Genomic DNA, 19,189 nt, shown 5'->3' on the forward strand with positions numbered 1-19,189 from the left:
TAATTTTGAAAGTAAATTTAACATTTAAAATTGACTTAAACAATTCGTTAAATGCAAATAGTATATTTGTTATTTGAATTTCCTTTATCGATAAAAATTTAATTAAATTTTTATTAAGAGATGATAAATAAATTATTGCAATAATAACATTTGACTTTTAGTCTTAGTAAATATTATACTTGTTCGTATGTGCATAAGAAACAGAAAGCATCAACTAACATAATTTCTTACTCATAAACTATATAAACTTATTAATTTTAAATCAGTTAAAAGAATACATCAAGCAATTTAGATATTAGTTAGATTAATTTTAATCGAGAAAATAGCATTGATCTTATAATACCTATACATAAACTAATTCAATTCATTTACATTACTTCTGTTATTATTACTATTTTTGTTTGTGTTAATAATATCTACAATTTTACAATATATATATATATATACATATATATACTTTAATTTATAATAAATACAATTTAGACATAAATTTATCTTCTATAAAATATCTTATTTATTACATTTTAGTAAACTAATCAAGAGAAAATGATTTATTTAAATTATAATGACTTGCATAAATTTAATTTAAGAAAAATAAAATTATCGATCTTCATTCGAATAAAAAATGTGTATTGTTATTTTCATGTTAAATATTATTGTTTAAACATCGTTACAATCAATTTTATACTAAATATTATTACATAAGATAATAAATTTTGTTAACAATAAATATACTGAATTTAAAGTAATTATATGAAAATAGTGTATATCCTTGCTTATACATAAGTAAGCAATTGTTTTAACAATATGAATACTACAAATTAAATTGATACAGCTAATGCTTTCTTTTTTACACGTGGCTTAACTAGCCTTATATATGATCTACATTTGCTGGATAAAGTATCGTAGTCATGACGAATACTTCATTATTTTATGCGCTGCATCCCTAGGGTGAAGTACAAAATAATAAATGACACATTTTTATTTCATGACTAAATAATTTCTGAATTGCATCTTATTATTTCATATAGCAGCTACTCGCAGTCTCAAATTTAAATTCATCAGGTGTAGACCGATAATGAAGGAACGTGTGTTAGTTTATGCATTCATCGTGAAAAAAAAAATTTTTTAAACTACACTTTAAAAAGAATAAGCTTTTGCAATTATTTTATTAATGTCAAAGTGTATTGATAGTGTAATAAATAATTATTAGACTATTGTCTATAACTTTAAATGTAGTTCGCATGTGACATTTCGCTAACCATGTTCAATCTGTCGCCGAAATTTCAAAGACAAGTGGAAAGCAGAATGTGGAAAAGTTGGCAGCTATTCCATGCTACAGACTTTCAATCTTTGTTGTATCCTTGCTTTATTTTCTCTTCTATTTTTGGAGTGTTCCCGTACAAGATCAACGCTTCGATCTTCGAGCCATCAAGATCACGTTACTTTCTATTAATTATTATTGTCTGCGTCACCTGCGTTTATGATCTGACAAGGCTTTATGAAGTCAACGTATTAAATAACACGAAAAAAACAACCGAAAAAATTCAAGACAACTTTTTTTTTATGCTCTCAAGTTTCATAATAATAGTCTCATCTATTTTGAGTGATTCACGAATGCGCTTACTACAAACCATATTAAAAGTCTCTTCAAAATTGCCTCCAAAATCGTTTGAGAAACTATCTAAGTTAATACACGCTAAAGATATTTTCATTTTTTTTTACTTAATAGGACAATCGGTGACGTCACTTTTACATTTTCATCAATCAAATGAGTTGTTTTTTGCAACAGCAGTAATGGAACATTACATTAGTTTACAAATATTACAATTGAATATGCTGTATGTGAATTGCGTTTTTATATTAAAGGCTTGTTTCAAAAGAATCGATGACAATCTAATGATTCTACGAGAATTCGTGATTAAAGATAAATCGCATATTCCTAGACTGATTTATTACCACCAAAGAAACCCACTTCTGTTGGAAGGAATTAAGGTTCTACGAAAGGAACATCTGATGATTAGCAATACAATGCAGATGTTGAATAAAATTTTCAGTCTGCAGCTCCTCGCGACTTTTGCCATAGCCTTCATCGAGATTACTTTCGAAATATATTTTAATACAGTGCAGTGGAAAAACGGGCTGTCTATCAGTCTGACTAAGCAGGTTCATAACTCGTTCGTAATATCCTACTTGACGTATCATATTCTAAAAGTACTATTAATAATATGGAGTTGTGAAACCGGCAAAAATCAAGCCATAAAAATTAGCACCACTGTCCATGATGTTCTTAATAGTACCAGCGACAAAAACATAAAATATGAGGTACTAATAAAAAAATTTAATTTCTAGATATATTCTTTAATAATTCAAATACCATAATTTTTGTATATACATAATATATGACCGATTTATAATTATATTTTGTATCTATTTGCAAATTGCTAATGAATGTTTTTCTATCTGATGTTGCAGTTGCACCTGTTTTCTTTACAAATACTGCATAGCAACAATACATTTTCTATGAAATGTCTTACTGTGGATGCAACTTTTCTCACTGCGGTAAATTACATTTACATTAATATTGAAGATTTAATATAGAAATGATTTAAATATCTTAAAATTAAACTACAACATTTATTTTTTATTCTTTTAGATGGTGGGTACTGTCACCACGTATCTTTTAATTTTAATTCAATTCTTAATCTCATCGCATTCTTGCAATGGAAAGATTACAAAAAACGATTAATTTAGAAAGGTATTAAAATTTTATTTAAAAATATATAATAAAAAAACATTTTTGGAAACAAAAATATCATCCTAGCTTTTTACTATTTCAAAAGTAACATAATAACCTGATATTTTATATTTGTACAAATACATTTAAATATGTGTAAATGCATATATGTATTATCTATGTATTATCTATGTATAATTTAATAGTACATGATATCATATGATAAACAATATTATATATATAAAATATTCTATTTTAATTTATTGTGTCTTAATATGCTTACCCAAGAAATAATTTGCAAATCATAATCTCCATATCATAAATCTCCATACAAATTAAGTTCGGAAAATTAATAATAAAAATTAAATTTAAATAAAAAATGTGTACTAAAATATTCATATCAAATATTACAGTACGTTAAAAACCAATATTACAATTATATTTATCAACATCACAATTATATTTCGATCACATTGTCTTTTTTCTAGGTGTCAAAAAGATATGAAGATCATTCCCACTTTTTAAAATGGAATTATATGATTTTTTAACATATAATATATATCTATATAATTCCTGTGATTATTTTGTATAAAAGTATTAAGTTAGAAATATAAAAAACCAATAGTTTATATATACATATATAAACGTACATATATACGTATATATATATGTATATATATACACCGAAGCAAAATTTAATCTCAAAATAGTGATTTAAAAAAGTAAAGTTAAATATCTTAATTCGGACGAATATTAACAAATCCTTCAAAACCGACAATTATCATAGATAACTAATATTCGATATTTCCTTTTAGGTGTGCAAATATTTTATATGTTTTGTAAGATTTTCCTAATGAGCATCTATAGATGTGCAGGATGATGGATCTATCCGTTACAGCAATTACGTTCCATTTATTTCATATGTTGTATCCCAAGAGGTGATATATATTGTTCGAAAAGCTCCATGGTTACTTCATGCCAACAAATAATTCGTAAAGTATATCTTTGACTTTGATTCATAGCAATTTTAAACTAAAACTTATCGGGAACAATGTCCACGTCAGTTTCAGCATTTGCGAAAAAAACAAAGATAATGATTATAGAAAAGGAGCTTTATCAGGATTATATTAAAATTAAAGTGTTGAAATTATCGTCAATAGGACACAATTGATAATTGTTTTTTTTCGAAAATAAATTATATCATTATTTGCGCTTTGTCAAACGATACAACTTATGTTTAAACGAATTTTTTATTTGACTTTACCATACAAAGATAAAAACATTTGTCATATTAGGTGGAACATCCTGTATATATCTTTCACTACAATATCAATGCGAATAAGACTACACAGTAAAAAAGAAAATATTAATTTTAACATTTTTTACATGTCCCAGGAGATCCACTCTAAATTTTAAGTTAAAGTAACTCATTCGTCTTGTGTTATTTATTAATGAATTAATAATGTTAAATAATTGACACAATACTTTACATTTATATTCGTTATTTTGACTTTAAGGGTGATTTAAAACTAACATATAAAATAAGTAGAGTACATAGAAGAGTAGTTGCAGTAACTCGTAAGAAAATGTTAATAAAACATTTTTGTTCGTATAATGTGAATGAAAAAATTCTTAGATATTAAATTTCGACTTTGAGATATATAAATTAATTGAAACAATTGTGTTAAAAACACTCAAAATAATATTCCATTTTTAATTGACATACGCAATTGTTAAGTTCTTTATTAAAAGAATCTTTATTTTAGACCGCATATGTGAGAAACACAATCAATACTAGAAATTTAAAATGCCTATTACAGTCGAAGCTGGATCTTCATTGCTTTAAATAATTTAATCTTGAATTACTAATATACACTATATATGTACTTGCATATATACTATATTGTAGTTTTTTCAAACTGCGCGCCGAATTGTTTCTCCGGACTATAAACGCAATTAAAACTACTCTAGTAATCGCGAATTAAATTGACAAGCAATTTAATAATTTAATGCTATTATCAAGCATCATATTAGAAAGATGTTAATATGTTGAAACTGTTAATAAATTTATTGCGAAAAATATTACCTCGGCCGGGACTTGATCCCGGATCTCTTGTATTCCGTACGATCGTCCTAAGCCATTAGACCACCGAGGTCTTAAAAAATTATATGCAAAGACAGATAATAAATTACGCAAAAATTATATGCAAAGATAGATCATAGATTATGACAATTATATTCCATTTCTTTACGCATTGTATCCCAAGGGTGACATAAGGGTCACTCAAAGAGCTCCATGGTTACTTTATGACTAACAAATGATCCTTGAGAATAATGTCTTATAACAGCAATTGGCAGTCTTAATCTTAAACTCACAGAATGTGGAATATAGATTAGCGAAAAGTCCATATTTCTATATGCATTTCAAAGGAAGAAGAAACAAAAGGCAAGAAAATATATTTAGAAAAGGCACCTTCGCAATTGCTCACATTAAAACTGAGAAGTGCTCCTAATTAGATATTTATATAATTAATAATGAGACTAACAATTTTCAAGCAGTTTTTCCACGATACTTCGTTAACGTTCAGTCCGTCATCAAAATTCCAACGACAAATCGAAAGCAAAAAAGAAGAAAAGAGATGGTGGTTATTCTACGCCACAGATTTTCAATCTTTAATGTATCCTTGTTTCATATTTTGCCGCATTCTTGGAATATTCCCATACAAGATCAACGCTTCATCCTTCGAAACTTCTAAATCTTACAATATTCCATCAACTATAATTATGTGTTTCTTCTGCTTTAACTCATTGATAATAATATGTATGGGAAACATTTATGGATGGTTCCATGGCAATGTACACAGAAGTATTGCAATTAACTCTTTCTACATATTCAACAGTTTCATAATGATCATCACATTCGTCTTAAGTAGTCCACGAATACGTTTGGTTCAAATCATACTCCAGATCTCTTCACGACTACCTTCAGAATCATATCAACAGTCGTCTATGCTAATTCACGCCAAGGACATTTTCGGTTTTTCTTTCTTACTTATCCAATCAGCGTTGTGTTATGACCCGCACTTCTCTATTATGGCCTATTTATCGACAATCTACATGATTCTGCTAGTGTTTGTGATGGATATGCTATACATAAATTGCGTTTGTGTATTAAAGGCTTGTTTTAAAAAAATTAACGACGATCTGACAAATTTGCTCATAACAAACAATAAATCGCATTCAGTCATGTGGATCTATCATGAGCAGAGAAACCATCTTTTGTTGATGGAGCTTAACAACTTGAAGAAGCGACATTTGATGGTTAGTGATATAGTACAAAGGTTAAATATAATTTTCAGTCCGCAACTCCTCGCAACCATAGCCTTATCTTTCTTCGAAGTGACTTTTGAACTATACTTCAATATGGTAGAATGGAAAAACGGATTGTATATCAACCTGACTAAGCAGATTCATCACACTTACGTACTAACCTACATCACGTATTATTTTGTAAAAATAGCGTTGATAGCATGGGCCTGCGAAACTGGCAAAAGTCAAGCCATAAAAATTAGTACTACTGTTCATGATGTGCTTAACAACATTAACGACGAACAAATCAAACACGAGGTATTGAAAAATTACATCTATTTCTATTTATTTTTTTAAAATATTCCGTATAATGGTACACATTTTTTATATTTAATATATAATCACGCAGTTTATAATCACTTTTCTTAAATCTATTTTAGATATTTTTTATTACAGTTTACTTAATACTTTTTATTACAGTTGCACCTGTTTTCCTTGCAAATAATGCATTGCGATAACACATTCTCCGCAAAAGGTCTCTTACTGAACGCGACGCTTGTGAGAGCGGTAAGTGATCAACCATTTACTGTAATTGTTTGAATATATTTTTAAATTAAATTGTAGCATTTCATTTATGATTTTTCTTTTAGATGATGGGTACTACCACTACGTATTTTTTAATTTTAATACAGTTCTTGATCTTGTCGCATTCTTGTGATGAAAAGACTGCAAGCAATGTTACACAAACAATCTAAATCAGCACGCAAAGAATCTTATAAAATATATATAATCGTTAAGAGCAATTTATTTTTTAATATTAAAAATACTTTCTCTTTTTTATTACGACTCTCTAAGTAATCGATCAATGTTTCATATTTGTACAAATATATTTAAACGTATAACATAGTTATATTTGCTTTAAGATTCTTTTAAATTATCAAAGTCTTTGTATACAAAAATAGAATATATGTAACGTATTTTACAACTATGATTATTTATTTATTTTTATTGAAGAGATTTACAACGAATTTCTTATCTAATACATGAATTAATTCTTATTTATACTTCAATAGATTGTACCGAAAATTAAGACAAGTTGTTATGCGTATGCGTCAATATAGCTCGGGCCCGACACACAAAATATATGCGACACACAACTGACACAACACGAATAAAACGCGTCATTTGGTTCATGTTGGCGACCATGCGGCCTATCAATAAGAAACTTCGGCATCTATAATGATCTCGCATTCCCGCGGCTCGCAATCGCCAATCCCATCGCCAAGGCTCCGCGCCTTTTTGTTAGTCGCCATCAAAAGATCGGCGGTTCTAATGATCTTAGGAATACCGAGGAAAATAAAAATTGGATATTTTCGGAAAACGAACTGGAGATGGTGGGGAATCACAATGCCGAGTCAGTCTTCTCGCGATCACGAACCCAAGCGTTTAATCAGACTTGTTCTCGATCAGTGCGCATTCACCAACGTGGTTGGAACTTTACGCTGTTGTGCCTAATGCAGTCTGTAATGTGACTATTATAAAATAAACTTGTACTCTTTGATAAAAACGCAATTATGATTGTTCAGTGTAAAACACAAATACAGGACGAGAGTTCATGCTCTCGTGCTGATGTACAGATACCTTGTACCCTACACAAATTAACAATTATATCTAAAGTAAATTTAATATTTAATCAATATTTCGTCTATAGATACATTTATAATTCAAGTTTTATTCATTTTTATAAAAAGTTTTATTAAATTTTTATTGAAAGAAATGTATTATAATATGATCGCTTCTTTCTGTTATTGTGTTTAAAATGTAAAAATCTAGTTATGTTAAGATAATTTTTTGTCCATAGATCATATGCTGTATCTTTTGTTGAAAAATTAATAAAATTATTAGTTGGAATATTAAGATACAGTTAACTCTAATGTAGATATATGCTTATATTAATTCAAATTTAAATAATAGCGGTGCAATATAATTCAATTTTACTAACTTTGCATTCATTACATACAAGATATGTTCGGAAAGTATTCGATCTTACATTATAGAAAAGAAGGACTATTGTTTGGATAAATAATAATTACGTTCCCTTCAAAGTACTCTGTTTTGGAAGCCACAACTTTTTTTCAGCTCTGCTCTTATTTTCGGAAGCAATCTTTCTTGAGAGCGTTTAAAATATCCAACAAATGCCTCATTGCATTTGTCCTCCACATCATCAAATCTCTACCTTTTTAATTTTGGAAACAGCCAAAACCACACGGAGCTATATATCCGAACTATACAGAGACTGTCAGACTTCGGATATCCGTGTCTCGTCAAAAAATCGAAGATAATATGAGATCGATGGGCAGGTTATCGCGATGAAGCGGCAGTCAACGCTTTTTTACAAATGAGACCGTTCTTTTTTTCTCACTGCATGAACAAATTCGTTACTTGACGCATTCGGTCATTGTAGAGAACTTAGAAATGCTACATTCACGATTTTGGACACTTATACAACTGCGTACCATTGTTGACTGAAGGACTACCAGATTATGCCGCTTGACAGGATACTCACAAATAGAGATTCTCTTCATAAAGAATACTCGTATTCTACAGTGGTACATTCAGGTACAATTAGATATTGGCATAGGTTAGACTCTCCAAACAGACCTCATATGTATGTTTTTCGCTATAATGTTAATGTTTCGCAAAATGCAAACGACATTTAATAGATTCACAGCAATATACAATATATTACAACAATATTATATAGAAATCTAGATTAACTCATTACATCTTAATAGCCTCATCAAAAATAATTTGTAATTCATAAACACCTCGATTAATAAATCGATAAATTAAGTACATAAAGTAAACATTAATGACCACTTCATCATCAATGCATAATAATGATAAGTGCATATTGCTCCTAGAGCTCCATGGTTACTTCATGCTAACAAATGATTCGTGAGTCATACTTTATGATCCGTAGGAGCAATTTACAGTTTTGAACTTACATTCACAGCGAATAGTTCGTGACAGTTTCTTCATTCGTTCCGAAAAAAACAAAAGTAAAAACTACACTTAGGAAAAAAGTTTTCAAAAATAATCATAATCACGTTAGAATTGAAGTGCTCATTATTAGCAACGGAATATTTAAACAATTAATAATGTGACTAACAATTTTCAAGCAACTCATCCATGACACGTCGCCAATCATGTTCAGTTTATCATTATCGAAATTTCAAGAACGAGTCAAGTGCAAGATAGACGAAAGAAGATGGTGGTTATTTCACGCTACGGATTTTCAGTCCTTAATGAATCCTTGTTTCATCTTTTGCCGCATTCTCGGCATGCATCCGTATAAAATCAACGCTTTACTCTTCGAAATTTCTAAACCATATTACATTCTATCGACTATAATTGTATGTGTCGCCTGCTTTTGCACATTGATAATAATAATAAACATTTTTGAATGGTTCGATCTCGATCAAAACATACGCAAAATTATTGAACTTATTTTGTTCCACATAATCGGTAGTTTTATAACAATCATCACGTTCGTTTTAAACGGTCCACGAATTCGTTTATTTAAAGCTCTACTGCAGATCTCTTCAAGATTACCTTCAGAATCGTATCAGAAGCCGTCTATACTAATTCATGCTAAGGACATTTTTGGTTTCTTCTTTTTACTCGTATATTCATTGATGGATTATCACAACTGGCATTTCTCCGTCTCGGCCAAGCTATGTTTATTGTACTTCAATCTAGTAACTTTTCAGATAAATATGTTGTATATAAATTGCGTTTATGTATTAAAAGCTTGTTTCAAGAAGATCAACAACGATTTAGAAAATTTGTTCACGAAGTATGATCAACCACATTTAGTCAGATGGTTTTATCATAAGCAGAGAAACTCTTTTTTGCTAAAGGAGCTTAAAGCTTTGAAGAAACGACACTTGAAGGTTAGCGAGTCAGTGCAGATACTAAATATAATTTTCAGTCCGCAGCTTCTTGCAACCATAACCTACATCACCATCGCCATTATTTTCGAATTATACTTCAATATGATAGATTGGCGAAATGGATTGTCTATCAGTTGGATCAGACAGATTAATCACAGAGATGCAATGCCCTGCGTTGTATTTTTTGCTGTCAACATAGCATTGATAGCGTGGGTCTGCGAAGCTGGCAAAAATCAAGCCATAAAGATCAACACTATTGTTCATGACCTGCTTAATAACACTAATGACGAGCAAATCAAACATGAGGTATTGAAAATTTTAATTTCTATTTATTTTCTCCGTATTCCTGATACATTTTTTATATACAGAATAGGGCATTTAAAATATTACAATTATGTAACTACATATCATTTTTTAAAAACAACTATATATTTTCTTTACATCAATTCATTCATGTCATTACTCTGTGTATAAAGATATTAAGATGTTTATAAAAAAATTATAGTTTACGAGATATATTTTATGTTCTAAAATAAAGTATAATATATCTTGTAATGTAAATTGTCAATTTTTCAATATCCCTATTTTAATACTTTTATATGTAAAATAATTAGAGGAATCATATTATGTATAAAAGAAAGAAAAAAAATCATATGTCATTTAAAAAAGTAGGGGCGACCTCTAATATAACCTTTGAAAAATCGTTCTAAATTGATTTTATCATTATTTGTCCCCATGAAATCAACTTTTGTCTAAACATATTTTTGATTTGACGTCTACTTTCAGGCTTATAAGCTTGTAACAAATGTTTAACCCTATATAACTATACAGTTTATAATTACGTTTTCCAAATCAATTTGTAAATGTTTTTTTATTTAACATTACAGTTGCAGTTGTTTTCTTTGCAAATAATGCATTGTGACAACACATTCTCTACAAAATGTCTCTCTCTGGACGCGACACTTCTCACAATGGTGAGTAAGCAATCAATTAACACAATTGTTTGAATATCTTTAAATTAAGTTACAGCATTTACTTTACAATTTTGCTTTTATAGATAATGGGTACTATCACTACATATGTTTTAATTTTAATACAATTCTTGATCGCATCGCATTCTTGTGACGGAAAGATTGTAAACAATGTTACACAAACAATCTAAAATCAGGCATTCATAACAAGAAAGTTCATAAAACATATAATAGGTAAAAAATATTTTTTTAAATATCGAAATTCTCTCTTCTTTATAATTGCAATTCTTGTAACGCAATCGGTTAATATTGTAAGAGAAACACGCTCGCGATATATATATGTAGATGGATGGAAGGCCCCTAGCGGGGAGAGGGAAGAGTTGTTGGTTGGTTGCATGACGACGGAAGAAGTGAGTAGTGAGAAGAGATCAGAGAGTTGAAGGTGAATGATTGGAAATCCGGACATCTCCTTGATCAACATATATATATATATAATATATATATTGTAACTACCGCTACTAGTTTAACTAAATACATTTTATAAAGTACCGTTAAAGTGTAAATTGCCCAGAAACCCCTTACAATACTCTTTTTTTATATTTATAAAAATATATTTAAACATATAAAGTAGTTAGAGGAAAGTCATCGATATTGACATACCACTTTGTTTTTAAAATAATATTTCTTAAACAAAAGGTAAAAATACAACTTCAAAAACATGAGCATCTGACAAAATAGGCTCCAAAACTGACATAGTAGGCAACAATACCAACATTCCTATTCTAAAAATAAAGATATATCCTATTCTGTAAAGAAAACTAATTTATGAAACTATAAACATTTAAAATGACATAATACTATCAATAATGCAGTCACTATTATTTTAATTACACAATTTGCAAAAGAACACCGTAAGAATTTTCTCCTCAGATTCATAGAATTGATTTTTAGCTGATTTGGTATAGAATTAAGCTACAAATATATGAACGATGAGTTTGTCTTCTTTAATTAGCTAAACAGATCATGATTTTATTAATATTAATAAAGTGCAATAATTAGTTTCTGAGAAATAAGGGGGTGTCACTTTAGGAGACCTATGTGAGTATCGGCGACTTTCCTCTACCTTTCGCTACAATAACAATGTTTCACAAAACGCAAACAACTCTATTTAATAATAAAAGTATACAATATTATGCACAATAATACATATAATGTTATATGAAAATCGCAATTATCATATCGTAATAATTATATCACAATATTGCCGAATAATAATTTGTAGTTCATTCTGATATAAATCAAATTTTTAAAATAAATATCAATGAGTTACTTTTGATTAAACAAAAAACTGTATTGTTAATAATATTTTTATGTCAAATGTTATAATCCAATCATAATATGTTAAAAACAATATTATAATAAAAAATGTATTTATTAAATAACAAGAGAAAATTTAGTCTCAAAATGTTTAAAACGATGAATGTCCAATTTTGAAATCGGACAGTCGGTATTAATATATTTTTAAAAACTAATAATTTACCATTATGTATTCGACAGTTTCTGTTTTATGTGTACAGATATGATTATTCTAATGAATGATCTATATGTGTACAATTATGGCTCATATGACAGCAATCATATTTCATTACTTTATGCATTGTATCCCAAGGGTGATACGTGTCACAGCTCCATGGTTACTTCATGGCTAACAAACGATCTTTAAGTCGTGTCTTATAGCAGAAACTGGTAGTATTAATGTGACTAACTAGATGTGAATAGACCACAAAAGTCTATGTTTTTGCATACATTACGAGGAAAACGAAGTAAAAAACTACACTTAGAAAAGAAACCTTCGTAATTACTCACTTAAAACTAAAGTGCTCGTAATAAGATATTTATATAATTGATAATGGAACAAAGAAATTTCAAGCAATTCTTTCACGATACTTCATTGATATTCAGTCCATCGAAAGTCCAAGAACGGGTCAAAGACAGAAAAGAAGGAAGGAGGTGGCGACTATTCCATGCGACAGATTTTCAATCGTTGATGCATCCCTGTTTCATCTTCTGCCGCGTTCTGGGAATATTTCCGTACAGAATTAACGCTTCATCTTACGAAATTTCGAAACCATGTCAAATCTTGTGGACTGTCATCATGAGTGTCGTTTGTTTTTGCACACTGATGACAGTATATGTGATCAACCATTCTAGATGGTTTGAGACCACAAGCTTACGCAGGAGTATTGACCTTTACGCCTTCTATATATTTAGCGGTTTCATAGCGGTTGCTACATACGTTTGGGATGGTCCACGAATGCGTTTATTTCAAACCATACTGAAGATATCTTCCGAATTGCCTTTGGAGACATATCAGAAACAGTCTATGCTGATCCACGCCAAGGATATAATCGGTTTTCTTTTCTTACTCCTGCAAGGATCGACTTCTTTGTTCTACTTGGAATATCCTATTTTGCTCAAGATGTTTTCAATCTACATCACTATGTTAGTGCTTCAGATAGATATGCTATACATGAATTGCATTTGTGTGTTAAAGGCTTGCTTTGAGAAAATCAATGACAGTTTGGCAAATCTGCTCGTAATGAACAATAAATCACGTTTATTCAGATGCAACTACCAGGAACAGAAAAATTTTTTCTTGCTGATGGAGCTAAAAGCTCTAGAGAAACAACATCTGTTAGTCAACGATGCAGTACAGATGCTAAATATGATATTCAGTCTGCATCTCGTTGGTACTATAATTACAACCTTCGTTAGAATCACTTTCTTCTTGTATTATTGCATAATATTATGGCAAGATATTTTAAACTTCCAATTAACCAGTTCACAAAAACTGTTTTGTTACATATTTTTCATCGCATCCATTATGTTTTATTTAATGAAAACAGCACTGATAGTATGGGCATGCGAGACCGGCAAAGATCAAGCCATTAAGATTGGCATTACTATTCACGATGTACTTAACAGCACTAATGACAAGCAAATTAAAGATGAGGTAATCAAAATTATAATTTAATTCGTATATTGTTCAAAAAATGTTTCATGTGTTTTAATGCTTCTTTGTTTTTTGACATAATTAATTACTTTTCCATCTGACGTTACAGTTGCAGCTGTTTTCTTTGCAAATATTGCATACCACTCGTCGAAATACATTCTGTGCGAAGGGTCTCACTGTGGGTGCGCCGCTTTTTGCTGCTGTGAGTGATCCATCATTTGCCTTTATTAATTTAATATATATTGCATGTGATTTTGCTTTTAGTTAATAGGTAACATCATCTCATATCTGTTAATCTTGATACAATTCACGAAAATATCAATTTTTTGCAAATAAATAGTTTACAGTTCACAATATTATACAGATAATATAATTGAATAAAGATATAAAGATATGAAAGACGAAGAAAAGAATATATTTCTAAATATTAAAAATATTTTCTATTTATAAAACATAATTGTTCGATATTCTTTACTTGTATAACTATAGTTACACATATAAATATATGTATAGAAGCATTTAAAAATGTTACACTAAATGTATGTTAACCATAAACAGAAAATAAATAAATGTATATTAAATGAGAGAGGTACTTATTATTAATCAAAAATAAATAATGATTGATTTGCGATAGTTTTGGAACTTTTGTATCATACATAATAGAAAGAAGGGGAAGAGAATCTTTTTTCGTTGAATAATGAAATATTTGCGTAATACGAGATAAGATTGTTCCGCGTTACGAGTGTCGATGATACGATATCGGGCGAATGAATTTCATTACAGCCGGCGGACGCGTTTAATGCCGAGCAGCTCCGGCGGTGTAAAGGCCTGGATAGGCCAACTCAGCACCCTGATATTTCTTTGAATAAAGATCTGTGTCGTGCGATAGGCTCGTATAAAAGACGGGGGTGAAGACGGAAGGAACTCCACCTCTATCTTGCCCTTTCATTCGCCCGCTCCTCGTCGCCGTAGTTCTAATGTCACTTAGCATATCACCACTCTCCGTTCCTTTAGACTCAAATTTTCACGCTCTGCCTCTTATAGATAACTCCCGTAGCTCTAAACTCGTTAGTAAACCAAACTAATACTCATTGCAAGTGACACCAAGTGTGAAATGAAGTAACACAATCTTGAAACGGAACGTACGCCATCATAATTAAGGTACAAATGTCGAAGTAGATTTCGTTAAACTTTACCTTTACCTGATTTAATATGATTCCATAGCTAAATTTCTATCAGATAATTAAACTAAAATTAAACATGTAGAATGTATATATAATACGATGACATTGTGATGACATGATAATTATTTTAATTTTCATCATAACTATAATATAATATATCTCTTCTCTCTGTTAACAATCACAAGAATCGTTTCATTTCCTTAATTAGCTAAATCTTGCTAAATTACAATTATTACTATTATAATTATTACTTTCTCTTTTCCAATCTCTCATTATTCGCTACTGTTATACCGTTATTATTTAATTAATTCCCACGTTGCTCGAAAGGGATTAATCCTCTGGGACGCAATAAACGTTTTATGTCTACGTCTACGTCCGATCGGGCGAGGTCGTGTCAGGACCGCGGAATAGCACTGAACTCGACACGAGTAACTCGGGAATAATCCGTCACCATAAAAACCGCGCCTGCTACAAGTCCCAATGGCGGGACGACGAGGACATTAAATCCCGACAACATGAGGCTTGAACCGGATGGACAACACGGTAGAGAAAGTGAACCACGCGAAGGTATGTACACTGGGAGCGGAACGAAAACCCACAGCAAACTCAATTTTCTGTGTTAACTTGGTCGACGAGGAGGTTGCAACGAGAGTCCAGTCTGATCGCTTAATATTCATGGAGGCATGGCAAGCAGGTTTCAATGTTTCTCTTCGGTCGGCCAAGTGGGTTTATGGTTGTTTCTACTTTGAAACGACCCGTCGTAGATCGGGCGAGTCATACGGCGCGTTTCACCCGCAAGAATTCGCACCCCGACAGCCTTTACTTATGTCGGCACTCGCGAGACTGCGACTGGAGAAGATTTGTTGGGTAAGTCACGGTCGCGTTGAATAAAAAAGCAAAAGAAGTTTCTTACTACTTTCCATTTCAAAGAACTCATCCTGAACACGTAATCAATCGAATGTTTCAGATTAAATGGGCAATTTATAGCAATAGGAGATGGCTTTCAGCTTTGCCGGAATGTATCATCGTTGATTGCTGAAAATGCAGGCTAATGACGACTGTTGCAGTAATTCGATTAATCAGCATTGCCAAACAATACGAGATATGACTGGCACAGATTTTGCCAATAACGGCCGATTCTGATTGACTGTCAAAATACCATTTGAAACTATAATACTAACTAAGAGTCGATTCAATTGCGTTTGGTATCGTATTGATGAGATACTTCGCCTGCAATTTGGGACATTCTGTCATGATAACAATGAAGATTCCTGCAAAAATAAAAATAGGAACAAGATCATTGAAAATTATTATTAACTCTTTGAAGCTGAAGCCAAAAGTAGCATAAATTCTTATGCTGCGTCTTCTATGTATAAGACTCATTTAATTTATATGAGTTAAAAAGCACTGATTAATTTTAAGAAACTAAAATAACATAACTCGTGTAAAAGAAGAATGAATATTAAGTATTTGCAGACGTAAGATAAAGAAAATTGAATTGTTTAACATTTTAGACAAAGAGATTTATAATTAAGTGATCTAATAGACCCGCCATCAGCTCTCGAGGTTTCAAATTATAGCTCAAATGTTTAATTAAATTATTTTAAAATTGTCAAAATTTAATTTGACTTCTTCATTAATCTTACAATTAGTTAAGTAATTTATTATCTATTGTGCGATAATTGCATGTTATAGTGCTTTCGAAATTTCTTACACATGTAGAAATTTTATAATAAAAAAAGGAGGAAAAAAGGAAGATTCGTAATACGAATCGCCACTTGAAGAGGGACGATTATTGCAAGTCGTTTAGTTAAGATATACGATATATAATAAGCGCATTATGTTTGTGACTAAAAATCGCCAGATGCGGATTTTGCACGCCTGAATGTCAAGCGGTGTAGAGCGAATTCTTTTATGTGACTTCCCGTATAAACCGGCATTTTCCATGTAAAATAGGGACACGATTATATAGTCGCGTATCACACACGTGAAGATTTGTTGTGCGCTTTGAGAGATGCCGAATTCGCATAACGCGACCGAAAGCGAAAATACAGCTGTTATTAACCCTTAGTACATGACGATTTTCTGGTTCTTTATTACACACTATAGGTCACTTGCATTTTGGATTAATTTTCATTACTTTAACAAATATACAAAAATTATATTTGATCCTTTAGATATACTATAACATCTATAGAAAATACTTATAAGGATTTGTGAATTTAAAGAATTACATATAAATGTTATAACTAATTACTCCTAGTTTCGAAGAAAAAAAATGCGTAGGACATTGAAATAATCCAATCGTACGTACTAAGAGTTAACTGAAAGATAAAAACCAGTATCGAGAAAAAAGATGGTAACGGTGAAACGAAATCGCGAGCACGATTATTATTACCATCCACGGATGACTTCTATATCGCGACTGAATAATTTTAACGATTAACTGTATTTTTAACTCTCTGCTCATTGTTATCGTTAAAATTTTCCAATATTCATAAACATGTTCGATTTGAGAAAAAAACATTACATCTTTTTAGATTTAAATATAATTCAGTTTTGCGTTTTATTATTAAACACTGCACAACGTGCACTATTCGTAATAAAATTAAATTACTAAACATAGTAACGATTAAAGGAGAAAACGTTGGCAGGTTAAATATTGCAGCTTTGTAGTAATTGGATTCACTTAGATGAAATAAAGTATATTTCAAAGTAAAGTGGCAATTATCAGTTTTTTGGTGAGTCTAAACTATATTTAAAAAAACTTTTTTTCTCATTACCTCAATTCTGGATACTGAAGTGCAAATAATTATTACATCAAAATGAGTTTGGTATCGGTAATTCTGTAATCTTTTGTTAATTAATGAGAATTTTTTATTTATACGACAATTTTCTATTTGTACATACATGTATGCATCCATGTTTAAATAACAAATTTTTATTCATGAAGAAGCAATTGCAGAATTATCGTTTCTAAACTCTTTGATATACCATTCTATTTACATTTTAATTACACACGATTCAGGCAATTAGAAATATAAGCGCTGTTAAAAGTAAAGTTCAAATTAAAATTGAAGAGGAAAATAACCAGCATTACACACTTATACAGATTCCTCATTCTACTTTAATCAATATCAATTTGAGTTCTTCACCGAGATCTATTGGACAGATATCACATAGGATTTGACGTATTAATTGCCACGTTACAGAATAACAATTACACGCGCGAAGATTGTTCCCGATGTAACGTCAAGCTCGAACAATTTATTTCCTGGTTTTCTCAACGGGGTCAACGAGAGTCATAAATCAAAGAGTGAACGATAGTATGAATGCTTCCAATCAATTAAGCGCATTCGTGAAAGAAAGGTTTCGTTGATCGAATCGTACTTGTTATTCTCTGCATAACGAACGAAGCGGTTCCTTTGAAATCTCAAGGCAATCTACGCATGCATTTCGACATTGTCGTTGAAAAAATGTCAAACGAAAATGCGCCTCCATAATTTCGAATTCATATTTTTTCGTGCAAAAGGATCTAATTTTACTTTTAAATGGGCACTAATTGAAGTGAACTTCCAATGTAAATGTAAATCCTATTGTTTTACAACGGAAAGAAGTAAAAGATATATATTTCAATTCCTTTATATAAGAAATCGAGATATTTTATATAAACTGTTTATCTATTAAGACATGCTGTTTGAACTCAATATAAAAAATTATAATCCTTAATAAGTACTTCAGAAATAGTTAATTAATATTTATATCTCGTGAAAACTAATGTTTCCACTGAAAAAAATATTAAATTTTACAAAACATCCGATTAAGTAATTTTAAGTAAATATTTACTAAATATAAACGTGTATTAATTTATAAGAACCATTTTATGTACAAGATCCGATTGATTTAACTACATTCTTTATTGAGTACATATTTATTTAAAATTACTTAATCAGATATTTTGTAAAATTTAATATTTTTTTTAGTGGAAAGATTAGTTTTCACGAGAGATAAATATTAAT

At 30.3% G+C, this 19,189-nt stretch overlaps 3 protein-coding genes across 3 annotated transcripts; all 3 read left to right on the forward strand.

Moving 5' to 3' along the window:
- Positions 1 to 1,797: 1,797 nt before the first annotated feature.
- LOC108765545 (putative gustatory receptor 28b) lies at positions 1,798 to 2,749 on the forward strand. The gene is made up of 3 exons (XM_018514308.1): positions 1,798 to 2,325; positions 2,476 to 2,562; positions 2,657 to 2,749. The coding sequence occupies exons 1-3, from the start codon at positions 1,798 to 1,800 to the stop codon at positions 2,747 to 2,749; spliced, it is 708 nt and encodes a 235-aa protein (XP_018369810.1).
- Positions 2,750 to 5,272: 2,523 nt separating this feature from the next.
- LOC108765546 (putative gustatory receptor 28a) lies at positions 5,273 to 6,801 on the forward strand. The gene is made up of 3 exons (XM_018514309.1): positions 5,273 to 6,364; positions 6,527 to 6,613; positions 6,697 to 6,801. The coding sequence occupies exons 1-3, from the start codon at positions 5,273 to 5,275 to the stop codon at positions 6,799 to 6,801; spliced, it is 1,284 nt and encodes a 427-aa protein (XP_018369811.1).
- Positions 6,802 to 8,589: 1,788 nt separating this feature from the next.
- LOC108765547 (putative gustatory receptor 28b) lies at positions 8,590 to 14,254 on the forward strand. Its single transcript, XM_018514310.1, has 4 exons — positions 8,590 to 8,665; positions 9,860 to 10,308; positions 12,904 to 13,986; positions 14,096 to 14,254. Exons 1-4 carry the CDS (start codon positions 8,590 to 8,592, stop codon positions 14,252 to 14,254), a joined length of 1,767 nt encoding a protein of 588 aa, XP_018369812.1.
- The last annotated feature ends 4,935 nt before the right edge of the window (positions 14,255 to 19,189 follow it).

The sequence above is a fragment of the Trachymyrmex cornetzi genome, unplaced genomic scaffold (genome assembly GCF_001594075.2).
Source record: "Trachymyrmex cornetzi isolate Tcor2-1 unplaced genomic scaffold, Tcor1.1 scaffold5, whole genome shotgun sequence".
NCBI classification, from domain to species: Eukaryota; Metazoa; Arthropoda; class Insecta; order Hymenoptera; family Formicidae; genus Trachymyrmex; species Trachymyrmex cornetzi.

Excerpts from the sequence above, each read along its gene's own strand:
- LOC108765545 (XM_018514308.1), top strand. The coding sequence starts at position 1,798 with ATGGAACATTACATTAGTTTACAAATATTACAATTGAATATGCTGTAT. Across the intron at positions 2,326-2,475 it reads ACAAAAACATAAAATATGAG|TTGCACCTGTTTTCTTTACA; the intron begins GTACTAATAAAA and ends CTGATGTTGCAG. Across the intron at positions 2,563-2,656 it reads ATGCAACTTTTCTCACTGCG|ATGGTGGGTACTGTCACCAC; the intron begins GTAAATTACATT and ends TTATTCTTTTAG.
- LOC108765546 (XM_018514309.1), top strand. The coding sequence starts at position 5,273 with ATGAGACTAACAATTTTCAAGCAGTTTTTCCACGATACTTCGTTAACG. Across the intron at positions 6,365-6,526 it reads ACGAACAAATCAAACACGAG|TTGCACCTGTTTTCCTTGCA; the intron begins GTATTGAAAAAT and ends TTTTTATTACAG. Across the intron at positions 6,614-6,696 it reads ACGCGACGCTTGTGAGAGCG|ATGATGGGTACTACCACTAC; the intron begins GTAAGTGATCAA and ends TTTTTCTTTTAG.
- LOC108765547 (XM_018514310.1), top strand. The coding sequence starts at position 8,590 with ATGCCGCTTGACAGGATACTCACAAATAGAGATTCTCTTCATAAAGAA. Across the intron at positions 10,309-12,903 it reads ACGAGCAAATCAAACATGAG|CAATTCTTTCACGATACTTC; the intron begins GTATTGAAAATT and ends AGAAATTTCAAG. Across the intron at positions 13,987-14,095 it reads ACAAGCAAATTAAAGATGAG|TTGCAGCTGTTTTCTTTGCA; the intron begins GTAATCAAAATT and ends CTGACGTTACAG.